The 18256-nt window shown below is 34.6% G+C and overlaps 1 protein-coding gene across 4 annotated transcripts in view; it reads left to right on the top strand.

The window, feature by feature from the left end:
- MMS22L (MMS22 like, DNA repair protein) overlaps nucleotides 1-18256 on the top strand; it is a 129234-nt gene that overhangs the window by 34473 nt on the left and 76505 nt on the right. For all 4 annotated transcript variants that reach the window (XR_005368040.1, XM_038554766.1, XM_038554764.1 and 1 more), the window contains exons 12-14: nucleotides 5844-5963; nucleotides 7840-8066; nucleotides 9915-10418. Coding sequence is in view for 3 of the 4 variants with exons in the window: in XM_038554766.1 (XP_038410694.1) it covers nucleotides 5844-5963; nucleotides 7840-8066; nucleotides 9915-10418 (851 nt within the window). In the remaining variant the exon portion in view is untranslated. The remainder of the gene's footprint in view (nucleotides 1-5843; nucleotides 5964-7839; nucleotides 8067-9914; nucleotides 10419-18256) is intronic.

Here is an 18256-nt window from a genome sequence, read left to right as displayed (position 1 = left end):
AGCTTTCTCATTAAATAGTTTATGCATACTTGCACAGCTGAGATGAGACACACAGAGGGTCCACAGGGTCTTGTGAAAAATGCAGAAGCTGAGGAGCATAGCCTTTGGGATTGAGGAAGGCAGGTTTAAGTCTGTGTAGAAAAGATGCCCACAGGCCCTCTGGTTTATTAAAAAATCTTTAATCAGAGGGCATGGATTTAGATGTAGTCATTCAAACCTCTTGATTTAAGTAAAGTTTGACCTTAACACTCAAAAAATTGAAATGTATATTAGCTTAAGGTACACTATGAGAACCTGTTGCATTTATTATTTGATCATCAAAAGAGTCAACATTTGGCCTAAAAAAAAATACATCTCTCTTGCAGACAACAAAGTGAGAGCTATCCCTCTGCAAGCACTGTACTTAGCATTTAATTCACAATCTTCTACTTAATATTTATGATAATCTTGGGAAGTTCCATTTTACACATTAAGTAATGAGAATCTGGCAGGGTTAAGAAGCTTGTCCAGGCTCATATAGATAACTGAGAAGTGGCAAAGCTGAGATTTGAGTCTTCTACATGTTTTATTTACAATGTGCTCTCTCAAAGCATTTGACTTGGTAGGATTTTGGAGGTGGGGGAATGGGAAGGGACAGAGGGAGAGAGAGAATCTTTAGCAGGCTCCATGCCCAGCTTGGACCCGGACACAGGGCTTGATCCCATAACCCTGAGATCGTGATGTGAGCCAAAATCAAGAGTCAGACACTTAACTGACACTGAGCCACCCAGATAGACTTGGAGGATTCTTAGTAAGACTATTTTTTTTCCCATTATTTCTATTTTAAATAGATTTCTTTGATGCTGTGTGTTTAATTAATAATCCACATTGGTTTTTAGGCCTATTTTGGTGATACTTGTGGAGAGCATCTTAATTTCTTTATATTTTTGTGTTCTTTTTTCCTCTAATAAGTACGTCTCAGGAAAATATAAAGTAGGAAATGTGTCGTCAAGCATTCTCCAGTACTCCTGCTCACTGTATTTCAAGTCTTTTTGTCAAATTGGAGCTGAAGTGTCTATTTGCTTCTCTACTCCTATTTTGTATTCATATCTCAGATTATCTGGACTTGAAGATGACCAAATGCTTTCTCTCCTTTTTTTTTGTTTATTTTTATATGTTTTTATTGGAGTTCGATTTGCCAGCATAGCATAACACCCAGTGCTTATCCCATCAAGTGCCCCCTTCTTTCTCTCCTTAATTCAGTTGATATGTACCCACATATTTTTGAAAAGAAATTCCTAGAAAAAAACTAAGGGAAAATGTTCAAAACAAAGCAATAATTGAATATACAGAACATGAAAATGTATTTTATAACAAATACTGTCTGTAATTAACACACTAAACAGACTTACTTTTTAAGTCATACTCAACTAATTACCTATCCTGCCAGAACTGTGAAGAAAATGGTATTTTCTAAGCCATTGCTTTTCATTGTAATCTGTATCCACTAGCAGGAAAAAGAAGGAAAATTTATCTCTTGTCCTTTAGGAAAATAAAAAATCCCCTGGGATATAATATTTAATTTCTTCCTGATTGGACACAGTGGAAAGAACATGGCTCTGGACTCGCAAACTTTGATTCAGTCTTAGTGGTCACTAAGAGCAGTCTTGATCAAATCTGGTGTGCATTAAATTAAATGTTCATTTCATTTCCCTTCTGGTTTTGGAAAGGAGCATAGAATGGTATCCATTATAGGCCTTGGAGTCATGAATCCTAGCTCTTTCCGAAGTGGACTTGGGTAAGCTCTATGTAACTTCTGAACCCCAGCCTTCTTTTTGTGAAATGAAGATAATGAAACTGAGGTGGTATGAGACATACTTGAATTAACATATGTAAAATGTCACACGGATAGTTGGTATTCAATCTTTTGTTTTTCCCAAACTTCATATATTTTATGTTTTATATCTTTTTGTGGATTTTACATAACATGTAAAATGAGTTTAAGATACCCAGTAAAACAAAACAAACTTTAAAATGAACCCACTTTTAAAATAGGGCCTTTTTAACCTTGAAGTATAATAAAATTAGTGTGCTTTAATTTATATGAGTAGTGTGCCACAGGAATGAGCCTAGGTCTTGTTTAATATTTTCATAATAAAATCAGAGAATGTTAGTGATGGGCAGAAACTTCTTCGTCAAATGAGTTTGTCTATTAGAGAAGCTAAGTATCTTTCCTTGAGCCATACAGGTACTTGGTGAAAAGAGGCCTCAGTACTTAGAGCTCAGTTTAATTCATGAAATATTTATGGAGTTTTGTTAGTGAACCAGGCAGTGTGCTAGACCCTGGGGAAATTATCCTAATTCTCAGAGAGCTCATAGACTCTTGAAAGCAGATAAACATTAAATTTAACAAGGTAAGTGCTGTGATATAGGTGTGTGTAGGATGCTGTGGAGCATAAAGAAGGGTCACTGTTAGCGTGGAAGTTACTAAGTTTCCTTGAGGACTTGAAGCCTAGGTGTATTTTAAAGGATTAATAATTAAATGAGTTGGAAGGGGGGAATAATTAGAGGTAATGCCTTATCAAAAAAAATCTATTCATGTTTGAGTCCCTCTCTAACAAAGAATTACTCTTATTAGTGACCCCAACATTTTTGTATGTAATCTCCCTGTCCTCTAAGATTCTTAATATCCTCACATCTAATTAGATTTTCTCTCACTTATCTCACCCACCCTCCATGATTATGCTTTACATTTTTTCATTTTTCTTTTCATTTTCATTCTGTTCATCACTATCCATCTTTTCCGTTTCCTGTCTTCTTCAAAGTCCAAACTTACTTCCTTAAGCAATTTAGATTATGTACCCCTTTATTATAGTCATTCCATCACAGACACCTTTAATTCCATAGCCCTCATCTATTTTATACATGGCAAAATTTAGTCTTCCTTTCCTCTGCCAACCTCACCCCCCAGCTAAATATTGCTGGATAAAGTCAAATGATAATACTTATGAACTGCTCTGATTTTTAAATTCTTGATCATAGATCTTAAGTGACAGCTCTAGAGTCTTTGCTTTTCGACTCTCCAAAATGACTTCTTTCAGAATTTTTTTTTAACACACAATTCAATACATGCTTTGCCTCAGTTACCTTAGCCAAGCATCCTACCTCTTAAATCACTGAGAAAATTGAAACAGTCATTTGAGAACACCTTTTTGTACCTTCAAATCTCCCAACATGTCTGCTTTGTACTCAGCCTCTCAGTTTGCTTTTCTGTCATATTGGAAGTGTTACTTATTTCTGTCAAAAGCTATCCTTTCCCTGTGCACTGGATTTGTCTCTTCTTAACTATTCAGGGAATTTATGTATCTTACCTTAAATATCTCTGTTTCCTCACCTCCTGTTATACCCTCAGCCTGCCAGTAGTTAAGCTTCAGTCTGTGCCATCCCTGAAATTACTCTTGTCAAGGCTATCAGTAACTTCCATATTGTCAAATCCAAAGATTCTCCATTCTCACTTTAACCTCTCAGTAGCATTCAACCCTGTTGACTACTTTCCTTTTCTAAAATATTTCTTGTGATTTCCATGATGTCTGGTTTCCCTCCTACTCCATTGACCACTAACTCCTTTTCTTTTGATACCTAAATGTTGAAATAGGAAAAGGCTCATAGTTCTGGATCCTTTTCTCATTTCCATGTATTCGCTTTAACTTGGTTGATCTTATCTAGCCTCTAAGCTGTAAAAACCATCAATATGAAAGTAACATCTGAATTACTATCAACAGCTCTGGTTTTTCCCTTGAGCCCTAGGCCTATATATCACATTATTTGCATATATCTCCACTTGGTTGCCCTTATGTACTCTCCCATCTGTTACTCCCCTAGTATTCCCCATCTCAAGATATGGTACTATCAACTCATTTTCCTAAGCCAAAACCTGGGAGTTCTCCTTAATTGTTAATTGCTCTCTTACCCTCATACCTTCATATAACTTATCAAAAAAAATCCCATTGCCTCTGCTTCTAAACATATCTTTAAAGTTGTGTGCTTATCTAAGTCTTGTAATTTCACAGAATTGTCTTCTAAATCTTGAAGGTGGCAGGTGGAGACAGAAGTAGAAGAAAAAAAGTAGACACTTTAATTTTCTATGATGGAGTGACCATGCTTATTTGTTAAAAAGTGACGCATCACTGAACCCCAGACATTCAATAATTATTTAAGCTTACTACATACCACACATCTTTAACTCTCTCAAGATGTTTGCTTTGTAATATGAACACTAAATCTGTTTTGTTTGTATTTCAAGTGTCACTATTTACTAACCAGTCTTCCTGCTTTTATTCTTAATGTACTATATTCATTCTTCATGCATGATCAAGAGCAGTATTTTTGAAACAATAGTTTCAATAGTTCAAAAACAATAGTTTTTGAAACAAGACTCTTGTGCTTGCAGTCTTCTAGTGGCTTCCAATATATTTAAAATAAAATCCATACTTCTTATCAAGACTTTCAAAGCCTCAAAGGAAAACATGGTCTCTGAATATCTCTGATTTAATCCTGTAATACCAACCTTACTGCTAATTTCTATGTGTTTTCTCTGCCTTGAGTGCTTTTTTTCAGGACTTTAATAGTTGGCTCTTTTTCATTCAGTCATTTACCCCAAATGCCAACCTTCAAAAAGGTGGCATTCATACCAGAAGATATGAAAAGTCATCCATACCTTCTGGTATAATAATAATCCACACCCTCTACCACTTACTCTGCTATATCCTGCTTTGTTTTGCTTTGCATAGAAGTTAAAACTGTTTATCGTGTCCCCTTTTCCCATTCTCCTCCAAAGTTGTTCTGTTAATGCTTGTACTATATCTGACTTATCCATTGCTCTGTGCCCAATACCTTAGAATAGTGCCTGATTTATATAGTAAGCTTTAAATAACTAATTGTTGAGTGTTTCATTAGCGTGTCACTTTTTAACAAACACGCATGATTTTTTCATCATAGATGTTTGGTCAGTCGCTATATTTCTTTTCACTTCTCTCTCCTGTTGCCATTTCCTAAGAGGTTAAAATACATTTGCTCTGCTAGCCCTTTGGTTTTCAAAAAAACAACTTCTATTCTTACAAAGAATTAACCTAGTACTTAAGTATGAGCAAGTCCTCTGGATTTGCATACACCTTAAGTATTAGATTATTTTTGCTACTCCATTCTGGTTTGGGTTTCTTTGTAGTGTCTGGGTTTCCTACCCCATTTAAGCTGTTTTTGTTGTTGTTTTTATATCTACCCCTGACATGGGGCTCAAACTTATGACCCCAAGATCAAGAGTTATATGCTCTTTTGATTACACCAGCCAGGCAGCCCCCTCTCCCACTATTGTAACCTTTAAATAATTGTGCTAAAAGTCATAAGGTGTTATGTAGTTCCTATTATCTGAGTATGTGAATGGTCTTTTTTTTTTGTTTTTAAGATTTTATTTATTCATGAGAGACACAGAGAGATAGAGAGAGGCAGAGACATAGGCAGAGGGAGAAGCAGGCTCCATACAGGGAGCCTGATGTGGGACTTGACCCCGGAACTCCAGGATCATGCCCTGAGCCAAAGGCAGATGCTCAACCGCTGAGTCACCCAGGCGTCCCTGTGAATGGTCTTAAAAGCAAATTTTTAGAAGTATACTTTTTGCTGATTTAGACCTTCTGGTCTGAAGATGAGAGGGTATGATTTGGTGATATATATTCATATTCTTTTTATTTTTTTATTTTTTTATTTTTTCATATTCTTTTTAGAAGCAGATTATTTAGTGCAGTATCAAGTAATAATACTCATGTTGCCAGAGCCCATTTACTTTCCCACAATTTCAGTTTATTTTTTAGGGTGGTGTTCTAGAAGAACAATTACGAATGCATCTTCACTGTTGTTTGACACTTTGTGATTTCTGGGAGCCAAACATTGCAATCGTCACCATTCTATGGGAATATTATAGTAAGAACCTGGTAAGGAAATAGAATATGAATTTGTTCCAGGAATTTAAAGAATTTGTACATGTGTGAGGAATGTTTTTATAGTTTAATTATGAATAGTTATCTATAGAACATTGACATAAGGGAATGAGCATTTGCGTCCCTTTTCTCTTAAGAGTGAGAGTAAGTGAAGTAGCCAGAATTGTACCAGAAAGATTTTTTTTTGATCCTCATTTATAAGTATTTTGTAACAATAACTGATTGCTTGCAACACACTGAATGGTTAATGCTGTCCTGGATAAGACATAGTCTGGGCATTTGAGTTGCTTATAGGCTAGTGGGCAGATACACATACGTTATGGAGGGGAAAAGTTACAATGCTATGGAATACCAAAGGACAGAGTGTCTGACCCAGTGTATAGACTTGTGGAAGACTTTAGGAGGTTGTAATTTTTTAACAGGAATGCATGGAATTTTCCAAGTACAGGGAAAAAGCATTCAGGCAAAAGGAACATTATGAACAAATGTGTGAACACATAGAAACAATCTTTTCCTACCATGTTAAATAGTTTTGGATAAGTCTGAGATGACTATGGAAAGACATAGCAGATAAGGAAAGTAAGTAGAGAAGATAGTTAGTGGCTAGATGAAGTACAGGTTGAGTTCTGATTCTGGTGACATACCAAGGATATGACCTATTAGGTATGTGTGTGAGAAAGTTTTTTCTGAAAATGGTATACATGAACTGGGTGCCAATTAGTAGTCCAAAGTAATAATATATGCTAATGTAGTGAGTGAGTAAAGCAAGGTTTAGAAAGGAGAGGATAAATTTGGAAAATAAAAATTTTAAGGGTAGATTTATAGGATTTAGTTACATTTTGTATGTGGAGAGAAGAGAAGATCTGGAATGTTCACGTTTCTAGGTAAATAGTGAATCCCTCAGTCAAGATAGAAAATGGAAACAGGAGATTTACAAGTAAATTACTAGTTTGGGTTTATACATAATGGAACTTACGAAAAATGAGAAAAATACCTTACTTTGAACCATAATTTCAGGCTGATTGGAGAAATAACCCATTCTAGTTCTGAGGTAGCATGTATGAGATGATTCTACAATGTTTCGTCACATCTGAAAATAGATAATATCAAAGTAAGGTGGAGTCATGTCAGAAGGCTACAGGAGCCAACTTGAAAGAGCTCCCATTCCCCTGATGCTGGGTAAATTTGAGCATAAGAAAGAATAATGACTGCTGTGAATTAAAACTTAGCAATACATTTAAATCCTTGAGTTTATGATGCCTTTAGAAGTTACTATTCTGAAAAAAAAAAAAACCCACATTATTCCGAAAACTGTAAATAAAGGAAAATATAAATTATATTTTAGAGTAACTAAATTTCTTGTGAGCTAATTGAGAAGTAACGGTAGAACTAGAAAATCACTATTTTGTATACCTCCTGAGGCATCTGGGCAGTGATCATCAGTGGGCGCTAAAACTGTTCAGTGAAAGTCTGTTGGGGATCACTCAGATCAGGTTGACAACACACTCAATCTTAACATTACAAAAGGAATGACACAACTTCTGTCCCTCTTTCCTAAATTGCAGTAGGAAGTGCCCAGTACCACCAATGGAAGATTCTTATCAAAAAACTCCCACTTGCATGAATCTGATCAGTCCTCTAGACAGAGCTACCAATTTATAGAAAAGATAAGAGATAGAAGATATATTACATGATGCTAGGGAGATATAAGCAGCTAAATCCGATTGGAGAAAATTATAACAATAAATGACCTGATATAAAAATAAATGGTATGACATAAGTGCTTAGAAACTTACAGAATAGAAGAGATTAAAGAATTTTTACTTACTCAGACTTAATACTTATTTTCTATCTTTCTTTTTTCTTTTAGAATAGTTCTTTCAGCATCTCTTGGCTTCCTTTAAAAGGTCTTACATACGTTATTAAGTCACCCTTGTCAATGCTAGAAATGGTGAAGACCTGCTGTTATGATAAACAAGATAATGACCTGTATAAATCTAGCAGTAGTTACACCATTTTCCTTTGTATTTTGGCAAAAGTTGTTAAGAAAGCAATGAAGAACAATGGCCCTCATCCTTGGAAACAAATCAAAGGAAGGTATGTGCTATATCTTTCTTTGTCATGAACGTTCACTCTGGAGAAGCATTACTTAACTTTGTATATTTTAAGTTAACTTGTGCTTAGAAATCTTAACGATTTATACATTTAAAATGTATTCCTTGGTGTATACAGGACAACAAAACAGGTAGCCTTTTGATCCTGCCAGGGAACAAACTTAATATCTATAAATTGTGGAGGATTTTATTTATTTATTTTTTTTGTGTGGAGGATTTTAGTTTATTTATCTCATCTGTCCTGAAGATTGAAATTTCATATATTAAATTCAGGTCTATTAGAGAACTGTTGTTTTTCTTGTCAAAATTAATTGTAATGTTATTATATAATTCAATACATAAATTTTATTTAAAATTATAGAAATAGAAAACATCCCTAAAACATACATTGGCAGGTAAGTCAACCTACAAAACTTGATGTTCTTTGAGTCTAGCAGTCCTTTAAGCCCTGCTCCTTTGAATAAACACTAACCAGAGGATAATAGAACAAAATAACTCATGTTCTCATTTGAGGAGTATGCCCAGTTTTCAGTTCTGGCATAGTAAAATAAACTTTTGGTCATATTCATCTGTTCTTGTTCTCTTTCTCTCTCTCTCTTTTTGAGAGTTCTGCTTGTTAAATGGGTATGAGTTTTGTCTTCCCTAGCTCTACTTCTTTTATTAGCCCTTTTTCTAGCTTTCTCTATACTAGTTGCTTATGTGATAGGGAGCTCTTGCAGCAGAGTAAGAATACACCTTCATATTCTAGGCAGAGACTTGTCAAGAATGACTAAATGAAGTTCCTATTTCTTTCCTGTATACTGCTTACAAGGTTATGGTGTTAACACTAGGACTGTTTTTAGAGTATACTTTTTTTTTAATGGTAGCTTCTTTGTTAAACTTCCAAAAATTGTGACTCAAACAGTAGTTTTTTTTTTCTTTGGTACTGTTTGCCAGTTTGTTTTTGAATCTTAAATCATTTTGTGGAAGACATGATACTCAGAACTTTATCTAAAACAAATCCTTGGAATGTATTCAGTTATAATTCTATTTATTCCAATTCTTATTTCTTAATTGATGAAAGAAAAATATGTTAACTGTTAAAGCAGAGTAGGTAAGAATAGTTTTCCCAGCACTTTGAATTGTCTTAGGTATGATTATAGCAAGAACAGGTCTTTGTGAGGGATAGAGGAAGAAAGAGTTTAAGGAAAAATGTATAAAATCGTCCTGTTAAGATTTCTTTAAAGGACATCAAATTGTACTTAAAGAAGTATATACTCCTTTTTTATTTGTCAATAAATTTTTTATTTATTTTGTTTTATTTTTTTATTTTTTTATCAATAAAATTTTTAAAAGGTGATTTAGAGTTCTAAAGTAACAGGATAAGCTGTGTACTGTATGAAAAGAACATTTCTACTGTCCTCTGGGGAAAACCGCTCAGTCTTTTTATTCAGTTCTAGGTGATTGCTATATCACTGAGAAATTTGAAGGTATGGACATTCTGTGAGTCTATTTTCGAATTAGAAAAAAGGACATGGCAGCAGCATAATGAAGAATTAGCTAAATTTAAAGTAATGAGATTGTCATGAGTATTGAGTGAAATGTTATTTTAAAGATTTTTTATTATTATTTTTGGAGGAGAGAACAAAGAGGGAGAGGGTAAAGCAGATGCCCTGCTGAGCAGAGAGCCTGACATGGGACTCAATCCCAGGATCCTGAGATCATGACCTGAGCCAAAAGCAGACCCCTAACCAACTGAGCCAGCCAGGTGCCCTGAGTGAAATGTTATGTTAAAAGATTAATATTTGTGAATGAAAATTTTATAAAAGTAATTTTTTTTAATGTTTTACAGAATATATTCTAAATTCCATCAAAAAAGAATGGAAGAACTGACAGAGGTTGGTCTTCAGAACTTCTTCAGTCTTTTTCTGCTGTTAGCAGCTGTTGCAGAAGTGGAAGATGTAGCAAGTCATGTTTTAGGCCTCCTAAATTTCCTCAAGCCTTCCTTTGTAACATCTTCCCTCATTTGGAAGGGTCAAGTGGCCTTCCTCTTGATGTATACCCAGAAAAATCTGGACATTGGTGTTTTGGCTGAGAAATTTTCAGGTGCTTTCCGAGAGAAAGCAAAGGAATTCTTGGTATCTAAGAATGATGAAATGGGACAAAGACAGACTCTCTGGACACTTCTTTCCATCTATATTGATGGTGTTCAAGAAATATTTGAGACTAGCCATTGCTTACATTCTTCGCATGAAAAACTGCTTAATGATGGATTTAGTATGCTTCTGCGAGCTTGTCAAGAATCTGAACTTAGGATAGTACTGAGCTTTCTACAAGCTGTTCTGGCCAGAATCAGGTATGTTTTCCAATAATATACTAATCCATTGACTTATTTTGTCATCACCTATGTTGATTCTATTTTAAAGCTTTCATTTTGCCAACCCATGAAATCCAAATGGAGAGAAGAGTTGGTTTTACTGCTACAATGGCATAAATCAGTAGTTTTCAAACTATTCTTTCAAATAGTAGTTCTTTAAAAAGAAAGCTTACATGCAAACATATAAAACTAAATGCAGAGCACCTCGAGTGCAGTCCCAGGACAATGGGTCTTCACCCCGCCTTCCCTTTCTACCTCTCCTAAAAGAGTATTATTATCCAGGAATGTTTCAGATATTCTAAGCAAGACCATGAGCTCAAAACTGAGGTGGCTTCTAGTGAAACATGTAGATTTTGTGCCCATAAGGAGATTTTGACCACACTGTACCATTTAAAAATAAAAAGGTAAGTTTCTTTAAATTATTTTGCTGCAGTTATAGCCTCAACTGCATGCAATATTTCCAGCTGAAACATTTTTTTCTGAGATTAAAATAAGATTGTTCTATTTATAATACCAGTCACTCATGTAAGACTTAATGTTTTCAGATCCACTTAAATTATGCAAATATCGATATACTCAGACCCAAATAATAATGGATAAGAATAGTGATTATGATATTCATTGCTTTTAAGGCCCCTTTTAATAAGTTTTATCTTTAAGTACATGTTCTTAAGAAGTTAGATACTACTACTCAGTGTAGTTAGTCACTATCACAGAACAGTTGTATAAAAGTTATGTGTGGAAATTTGATTTTTTGAGACCATGTCTAAAGTTAATGAAGAGACTGCTCCCTTCTTCTTAATACCACTTTACAAAAATTAGCATCTGATTATCCAAGGGTAGTAAGCTTGACAAATTTTTCAAATTTGGGGAATTTATTCATTACCTATTCTATTTATTACTAATTTACTTAATTTGCCTTATGTTGGGTTCTGCATGCATACTGATTAATCTGTAGGTTTTCACTCCTCATTAGATATTATTTTTAATGTTTGCCTGCTCCCATCAGTTTAAATTCTAGAGGTTTAGCTAAAAAATAAATAAATAAATAAAAATCTTAAAAATAATTTAAAAATAAACAGCCAAAATTCTTGATCACATAATCACCCTTTATCCCCCAGTGTGAGCTCTATAAAAGCAAGAATTTTAAAGCTCTCAAATTTTCGGGTAGATGGATAGATAAGTGAATGAATAAATAACCAGCCTCATTAGAAGAAGCTTCTACAAATTCTGGATCTTCTCCATGAACCACATTTGTTTTTCATCTAGTAGAGCTTCTTAGCAGAGATTATACTTTCCCAACTGCTAAATTCATTTTGTTTGTTTAATTTTTAAATAAATGTTAATAGTATTTCCCTGTGTTTTTCTTGGGCAAAATTGGAAATTTCCATATTCTAGTACCATTTTTTATTTGTTTATATTTATCTGAATATACAAAACAAGGAGGAAGGAGGGAGCTGTTCTAAACCATGCCGGTAATGAGGAGCTACAACTCCCAAAATTTGTGGGCAAAGGAGTAGAAAATGAAGCTAACAGTATGAGCATCTTTGGAAGAAGCAGTCATGGAAACTAAGTGAGAGAACCCATGTATTTTTCTGCTTTCTCTATTGAAAATGGACATTCCTTTTCAAACACTTTCACGATTTTATTTCTTCTTACCTAGGATTTGGTTTTGTTTTGTTTTTAAAAGACAGATTTATATCTTACAAATACTGTTTTAATTTTCAAGTGAGAAATTATGGGAAATCTTTTGGTTGTTAATTGCAGATGTTATATATTTTCATGGTTAAAAAAATAAATGAGGTATAAGGTGACAAGTAAAAGTTCCTCTCCTGACCTTTATTCTTTCATTCTCTAGCTCACTGGTTCTCAACTAAGGATGAGTTTCTCCCCCAGGGGACATTTGCCAGTGTATGGAGAAGTTTTTGATTCTGACAACTTGGTCAGGGAGTGCTACTGGCATCTTACAATGTACAGAACAACCCATGCCAGAACGAATTATCTGGTCCAACCTCTTTGGTGCTAAGGTTGGAAAACATTGCTTTAGGGGCATCTGGTGGCTCAGGTGGTAAGTGTCCAGCTCATGATTTTGGCTGATGTCATGATCTCATGGGTCCTGGTACCAAGCCTCAGTCTGGATCAGTGCTCAGCAGAGAGTTAGCTTGAGATTCTCTCCCTCTCCCCCTCCCTTTCCCCCCACACTTGCATGCACATGTCTGTGCACGTATGTTTTCTCCTCCCACCCCAAAAATAAATCTTTAAAGAAAAAAATTCTTTCGTTTTAGTCCATAGACATGCAGTGGTTTCTCATAGAATCTTCTAGATTTTTTTTCTCATTTATAGGCCGAAAAAAACAAAACAGATGATATTCTACAACTTCCTTTTTTTCACTTAATATTTCCTAGGCAGCTTTCCTTGTTAGTGTATGAGAACCTATCTAATTCTTTCTAATGGCTAGATTTAGCATTTCATTATATGGTTATACCAAACTTTATTTAACCAGTACCCTAATAATGGGAATTTATATTGCTTACCATTTTATCTTATTGTAAACAGTTTTATTTAATATCTTCATATGTGCCTTCTCTGTGTACTTGGGGAAATATATCTTTTTTTTTTGTCTTGGGAAATACATCTTTAGATTAATTTCTAAAAATGAATTGGTATCTATGCATTTAAATGTAGATAGATATTACCAGATTTTCTTACCAAAAAAAATTTTTTTTTTTTTTTTAAAGATTTATTTATTTATGGTAGTCATCATAGAGAGAGAGAGAGAGGCAGAGGGAGAAGCAGACTCCATGCACCGGGAGCCCGACGTGGGATTAGATCCCGGGTGTCCAGGATCGCGCCCTGGTCCAAAGGCAGGCGCCAAACCGCTGTGCCACCCAGGGATCCCACCAAAAAAATTTTATGTGCTGTTTTTACTCTCCCTAATCTCATGTTTAGATTAGGGCATGGAGTGTATTTAGAAACTATACATTCTCAGTTAAGAAATTAAATGCAGAAATTTGTTAAAATGTTCATGGTAATAGGAGAATGGGGCTTAATTTTGAAAGTTGGAGAGACTTGAAATAGAAATAAAAGTAATAAAGTAAGAATTTTTTTTTCTTTCGTATTCATTTACTAACTTATTTTGTCCTTAAGACAGACTGGCTTTTAGTTTGGGATCTTTTGGGGAAGAACCCCAGATATCTTTTGAGATTGTTACCTTACAAAGAAAGAGAGAAGAAAGGGAGGCAGAGAGGAGGTTAACACAAGAAAAGGTCCTTTAGATATTCGATCATAGAGATGTGTTCCTAATTTCTTAACCCAAAATCTGGGAGGTCTTTGAGGATCTTTTCATAGGAGCCTCTTAGGAATGCTATACTAGTATTTTAATATTATTTAAAAAGTTCAAAAGCATTTTGGATAGTTGATGAAGACTAAAACATAGGCTTTTTTCTTTTTTTTTCCTTTTAAGAACAAAGCTAAATTCTTTGAATTTTGGTTTAGATAAGGAAGATGGGTTACATAGATTGATGATATTTATTCCTGGCTGCATCCCTGACAAGAGAAAGAATGAAATACTTTACCTTAGCAATCTCTTCTGTTTTCAAATTCAGGTGGGAATAAGGTACCAGTCCTTGCATAAATGTGTGTGTAGGATGTGTGAGTGTGTATGTTGAACTGGGTAATAGTTTTATAACTCTATGACAGAGAAATTATAGGTAGGAAGGAACTAAGATTATTGATTAAAGGGAGAAGCGGCTCCCTCTAGGCTGTTAAGAAATAATAACTTCATATGCCACTTTCTGCTAACTGGAGCTGATGGCTCACCAGAGCATTCTTTATTGCTGATTAAGTAGCATTATGAAAATACTGACTTGGTTATGTTAACTAAATGCCTCCATGTTTAAAACTCGGAATGTCAAACAGCTTTAGCAGTCATCTTTAACATTTCACATTACCTTCTTGGAATCACATTTCTAGTTCTCACTTGCTGTTATTTGAGGTTAATATAAAAATGGCAGCTTTCATTTGTGGAGTTAGGTGTAGCCAAAAGCTTTTCTTTAATTATATCCATTCATGCTGCTATAGTTAAGGGTCTGTCAGCATTTCCATTATAAACCTCCATTTTCAGGGTTTTATAACACAGCTATGAAAATTAGCTCTGGGCAAAAACTTGACATACAAGGCCTCATGAGATTCTCCCTCCTTCCATCCCCCTTTTCATTTTTACTGAAGTAAGGGTGAGTGATTTCAAAATGCCTTTTGGCATCTGCAAATATCATTTGGAGTTTAAAAAGAAACAATAAATTTTCAAGCTTTGTACCTGTTTGTTCTACCACTTAAGGGAGGTTGTGGACTTATGAATTTAAGCCAAATGGATATTGATCAACTGACATCCTATTTTGTATTAAACAAGAGACTAGTTTCAAAAGAAGTCTAAAAGGCAGTTGAAAACTTGCCTAAAATGTTAAATACTGGGACTATGAAATAATTCAGAAGGAACGATTGGCTTCTTTTTGATATTCTATGTGCTGAAGTACATATCTCTAAAAGATTAAGACTCTTTTTTTACCTGGCTTCAAAATACGTTTTGAAAATACATATATTTTTAACTCCCTTTTCTTCTTTTCCAGTGAGCCTAGAAGTTCATCCATTTATTATATCTCAGTTTTGACATTTCGGATGGAGGTGTGTGTGTGCATGCATATGCACGGAACTGTGTTTATTATTCACCACAAATATTCTTCTTGCTGAATGGTTCTAGTTGTTTTAACTTTTATTAGTGTGGTATCATTTATACTACACACAAAATTTTTTAAATCTTCAGTGAGTGAACTGAGGATTTTCTAGGTAGGGAAGGAGGTTGTACAAGAGGAAATGTTAAGAGGGACTGCTGTATGCCAGAAACTTTACATAATTTTTCAGCAGAAATAGAAAGGATGCTTTGGACAGCATGCAGGCCTTTTCCTTGTTTTGTTATTGGGTGTTCCATTAGTATGAATGGGTTACGGCCTGTATGTATGATTTGATGCAAATTTTTGGCAGTGTTATAATAATTTGGGAGAGGGAGCACATGAGTATGTTTCAGGGAAAACTATATTTCCAGTTTTTATTTGAAAAATCAAACAGTTATGTTACTCACTAGAAGTGATCCATCTACCAGTTTTGCTTGCTTCAGAGAAAGCAAGCATATCTAAGGGAAAGTTGTGAAAATCTTAGTATTTTTAGAATATATGAAATGTTAAAGACTTCATTCCATTATTAAATATCTTATTTATCTTTCAACTGAAATTTTACATGTATATTGTGAATTACTCTTTTGACCTATGTACTGTTTACTAGACTTGAATTTTGCAAAACATGGTTACTGTAGCATTTCCATATTATATATTTTATAAGTCCATGCGGTTATATAAACTACTCCCTTTATTAACTTGGTGATGTTAAAAAAAAAAAAACCTGGAGATGTTTGTGCACTTTTTGTTTTGTTAAAACATAGATTATCTACTTAATTTTTCATATATATGAATTAATATTTGGATTATTTAGTCTCCAGCTATACTTCTGTTATATACACATGAATTCTCCTTACATAAGTACAAAATAATTTTTTAAATATTTTAAGGAAAAACGTGTTCAAATCTCAGCTTTATTGGTAGAATGAGGATAATAGCATATACTTTACTAGGTTTTTTTGAGGATTGGGTGTAATAACGAATATAAAGTTGTTGGCACAGTGCCTGGCATATTAGTAAGTGTTCAGTAAATAGCAGTATTGTCATTACTGTTATTTTCAAAAGAACTCATAATCATTTCTTTCTGCTACACTTTAAGCCTGGCAACCTCAATTGATGTGTGTGTGTGTGTGTGTGTGTGTGTACGCTTATCTTGGATAGTTCTTAATTCGTTTCCTAATATTGTACCTTTAACATTAGTAGCCATTCAGTAAGTGCTTTTGGATGTGTAAAAGAATCAGATTGTTTAAAAACAAAGCCTACATTGTAGGGAACAAATACATTGCCTCACAATTCTAGAGCTGGAAATTGTGATTCTGTGTGTCTTAGATAGATGCTAAGAAGCTGCTGTAGAAAAAGAAAAGTGATTTTTTTTTAAAGATTTCATTTATTCATGAGAGACACACCGAGAGAGGCAGAGACATAGGCAGAGGGAGAAGCAGGCTCTCTCCAAGAAGCCTGACGTGGGATTCAATCCCAAGACCTCCAGATCATGACCTGAGCCAAAGGCAGATGCTCAGCCACCCAGATGCTCCGAAAAGTGATTTTTTAAGGTAGAAATGTGACATATAAGTATGTCTTTCCTTTTTCTATATACCCAGTTGATAGAATTTTTTTAATGTTTTCTTTAAAGGATATCTTTTCTATCATTCCTTCTTTATTCTCGCTGCCATTTCTTCCATTTTTAGACCATTAATAATGTTTACCTACTGCCCCTGCCTCTGATGCCTTCCCTCCTCAGACCATCTTTTGTTTTAAACAACTTTATTGAGATATATTACTTACATAATTCATATATTGGGCAGCTTTATGAAGATAATTCACATATACCATACAATTAATGGTTTTCGTATACTCATAGAGTGGTGCAATCATCACCACAATTTCAGAACAGTTTGTCACCTCGGAAGGAAACACTATACCCATTAGCAGTCACTCTCTGTTTTCCCCTACCCAACCTCCATCCCTAGCAACCACTAATTTACTGGATGTCTCCATAGATTTGCTTATTCTGGACTTTTTGTAAAAATGAAACCATCCAATGGGTAATCTTTTGTGACTAATTTCTTTCAGTTAGAATAATGATCTTAAATTGTATCCATATTGTCACATGTATCAGTACTTTATTCCCCTTTATTACCAAATAATCCATTGTATTCACATTTATTTATCCGTTCATCTGTTGATGGTCATTAGGTTGTTACCACTTTTTGTTTTTTATGGATAATGTTGCTATGAACACTCATGCACAAGTTTTTGTGTGGACATGTTTTTATTTCTCTTGGGTATATACTTAAGAGTAAAATTGCTGGGTGATGTGATAACTACGTTTAACCTTTTGAGAAAATACTGAACTATTTCCAGTGTACCATTTTATATTCCCGCCTATAGGGCTTAAGGACTGAAATTTCTCCACATCCGCACCAACACTTGTTGCTCAGTCTCTTTCTGATCAGCGTGTGTAAGGTAGTATCTCACTGTGGTTTTGATTTGCATTTCTGGTGGCTGATGATGTTGCTTATGTATTTTTCATGTGCTTATTGATAATGTGCCTACTATGCCTTCTTTGGAGAAATGTCTATTTGGATCCTCTGCCCATTAAATTGGGTTGCCTTTTTGTTAGTGAACTATAAAGAATTTTTTATATGCCCTAGATACAAGTCCTTCATCAGATTTATGGCTTGCAATTATTTTCTTCCATTCTTGATGTTGTCCTTTGCAGCATAATTTTTTAAAATTTTAATGAAGTCCTGTTTATTTGGCCTTATGTTGGTTGTGCTCATCTCATATTTTCTTCTACGTTTGTCTTAGAGAACAAATCTACCTATATCATTCTGTGTTTTACCAGTTAGTGACTGACATCCGGATGAACATGGAAAACTTTCCAATCCTTATCATGGTCTTCAAAGTCTCCCACAGGTGGCTTTTCTGTGTTTGCCACTTTTTCTTGTGATTCCCCTTACTTCACTTAGATGGAACTACTCATTCTGAAAAAATCTCCAAATCTTTCTTACTTTTATTTATATTTTCCTGTCAGAACCAGTTGAGGGTTCAGGCCAGAACATGGCCAGGGCAGTAGAGCCAAATCTC

The sequence above is a fragment of the Canis lupus genome, chromosome 12 (assembly GCF_011100685.1).
Source record: "Canis lupus familiaris isolate Mischka breed German Shepherd chromosome 12, alternate assembly UU_Cfam_GSD_1.0, whole genome shotgun sequence".
Classification (NCBI taxonomy): domain Eukaryota; kingdom Metazoa; phylum Chordata; class Mammalia; order Carnivora; family Canidae; genus Canis; species Canis lupus.
The sequence above is the reverse complement of the archived record's forward strand: the minus strand, read 5'-3'. Positions and strand labels throughout refer to the sequence as shown.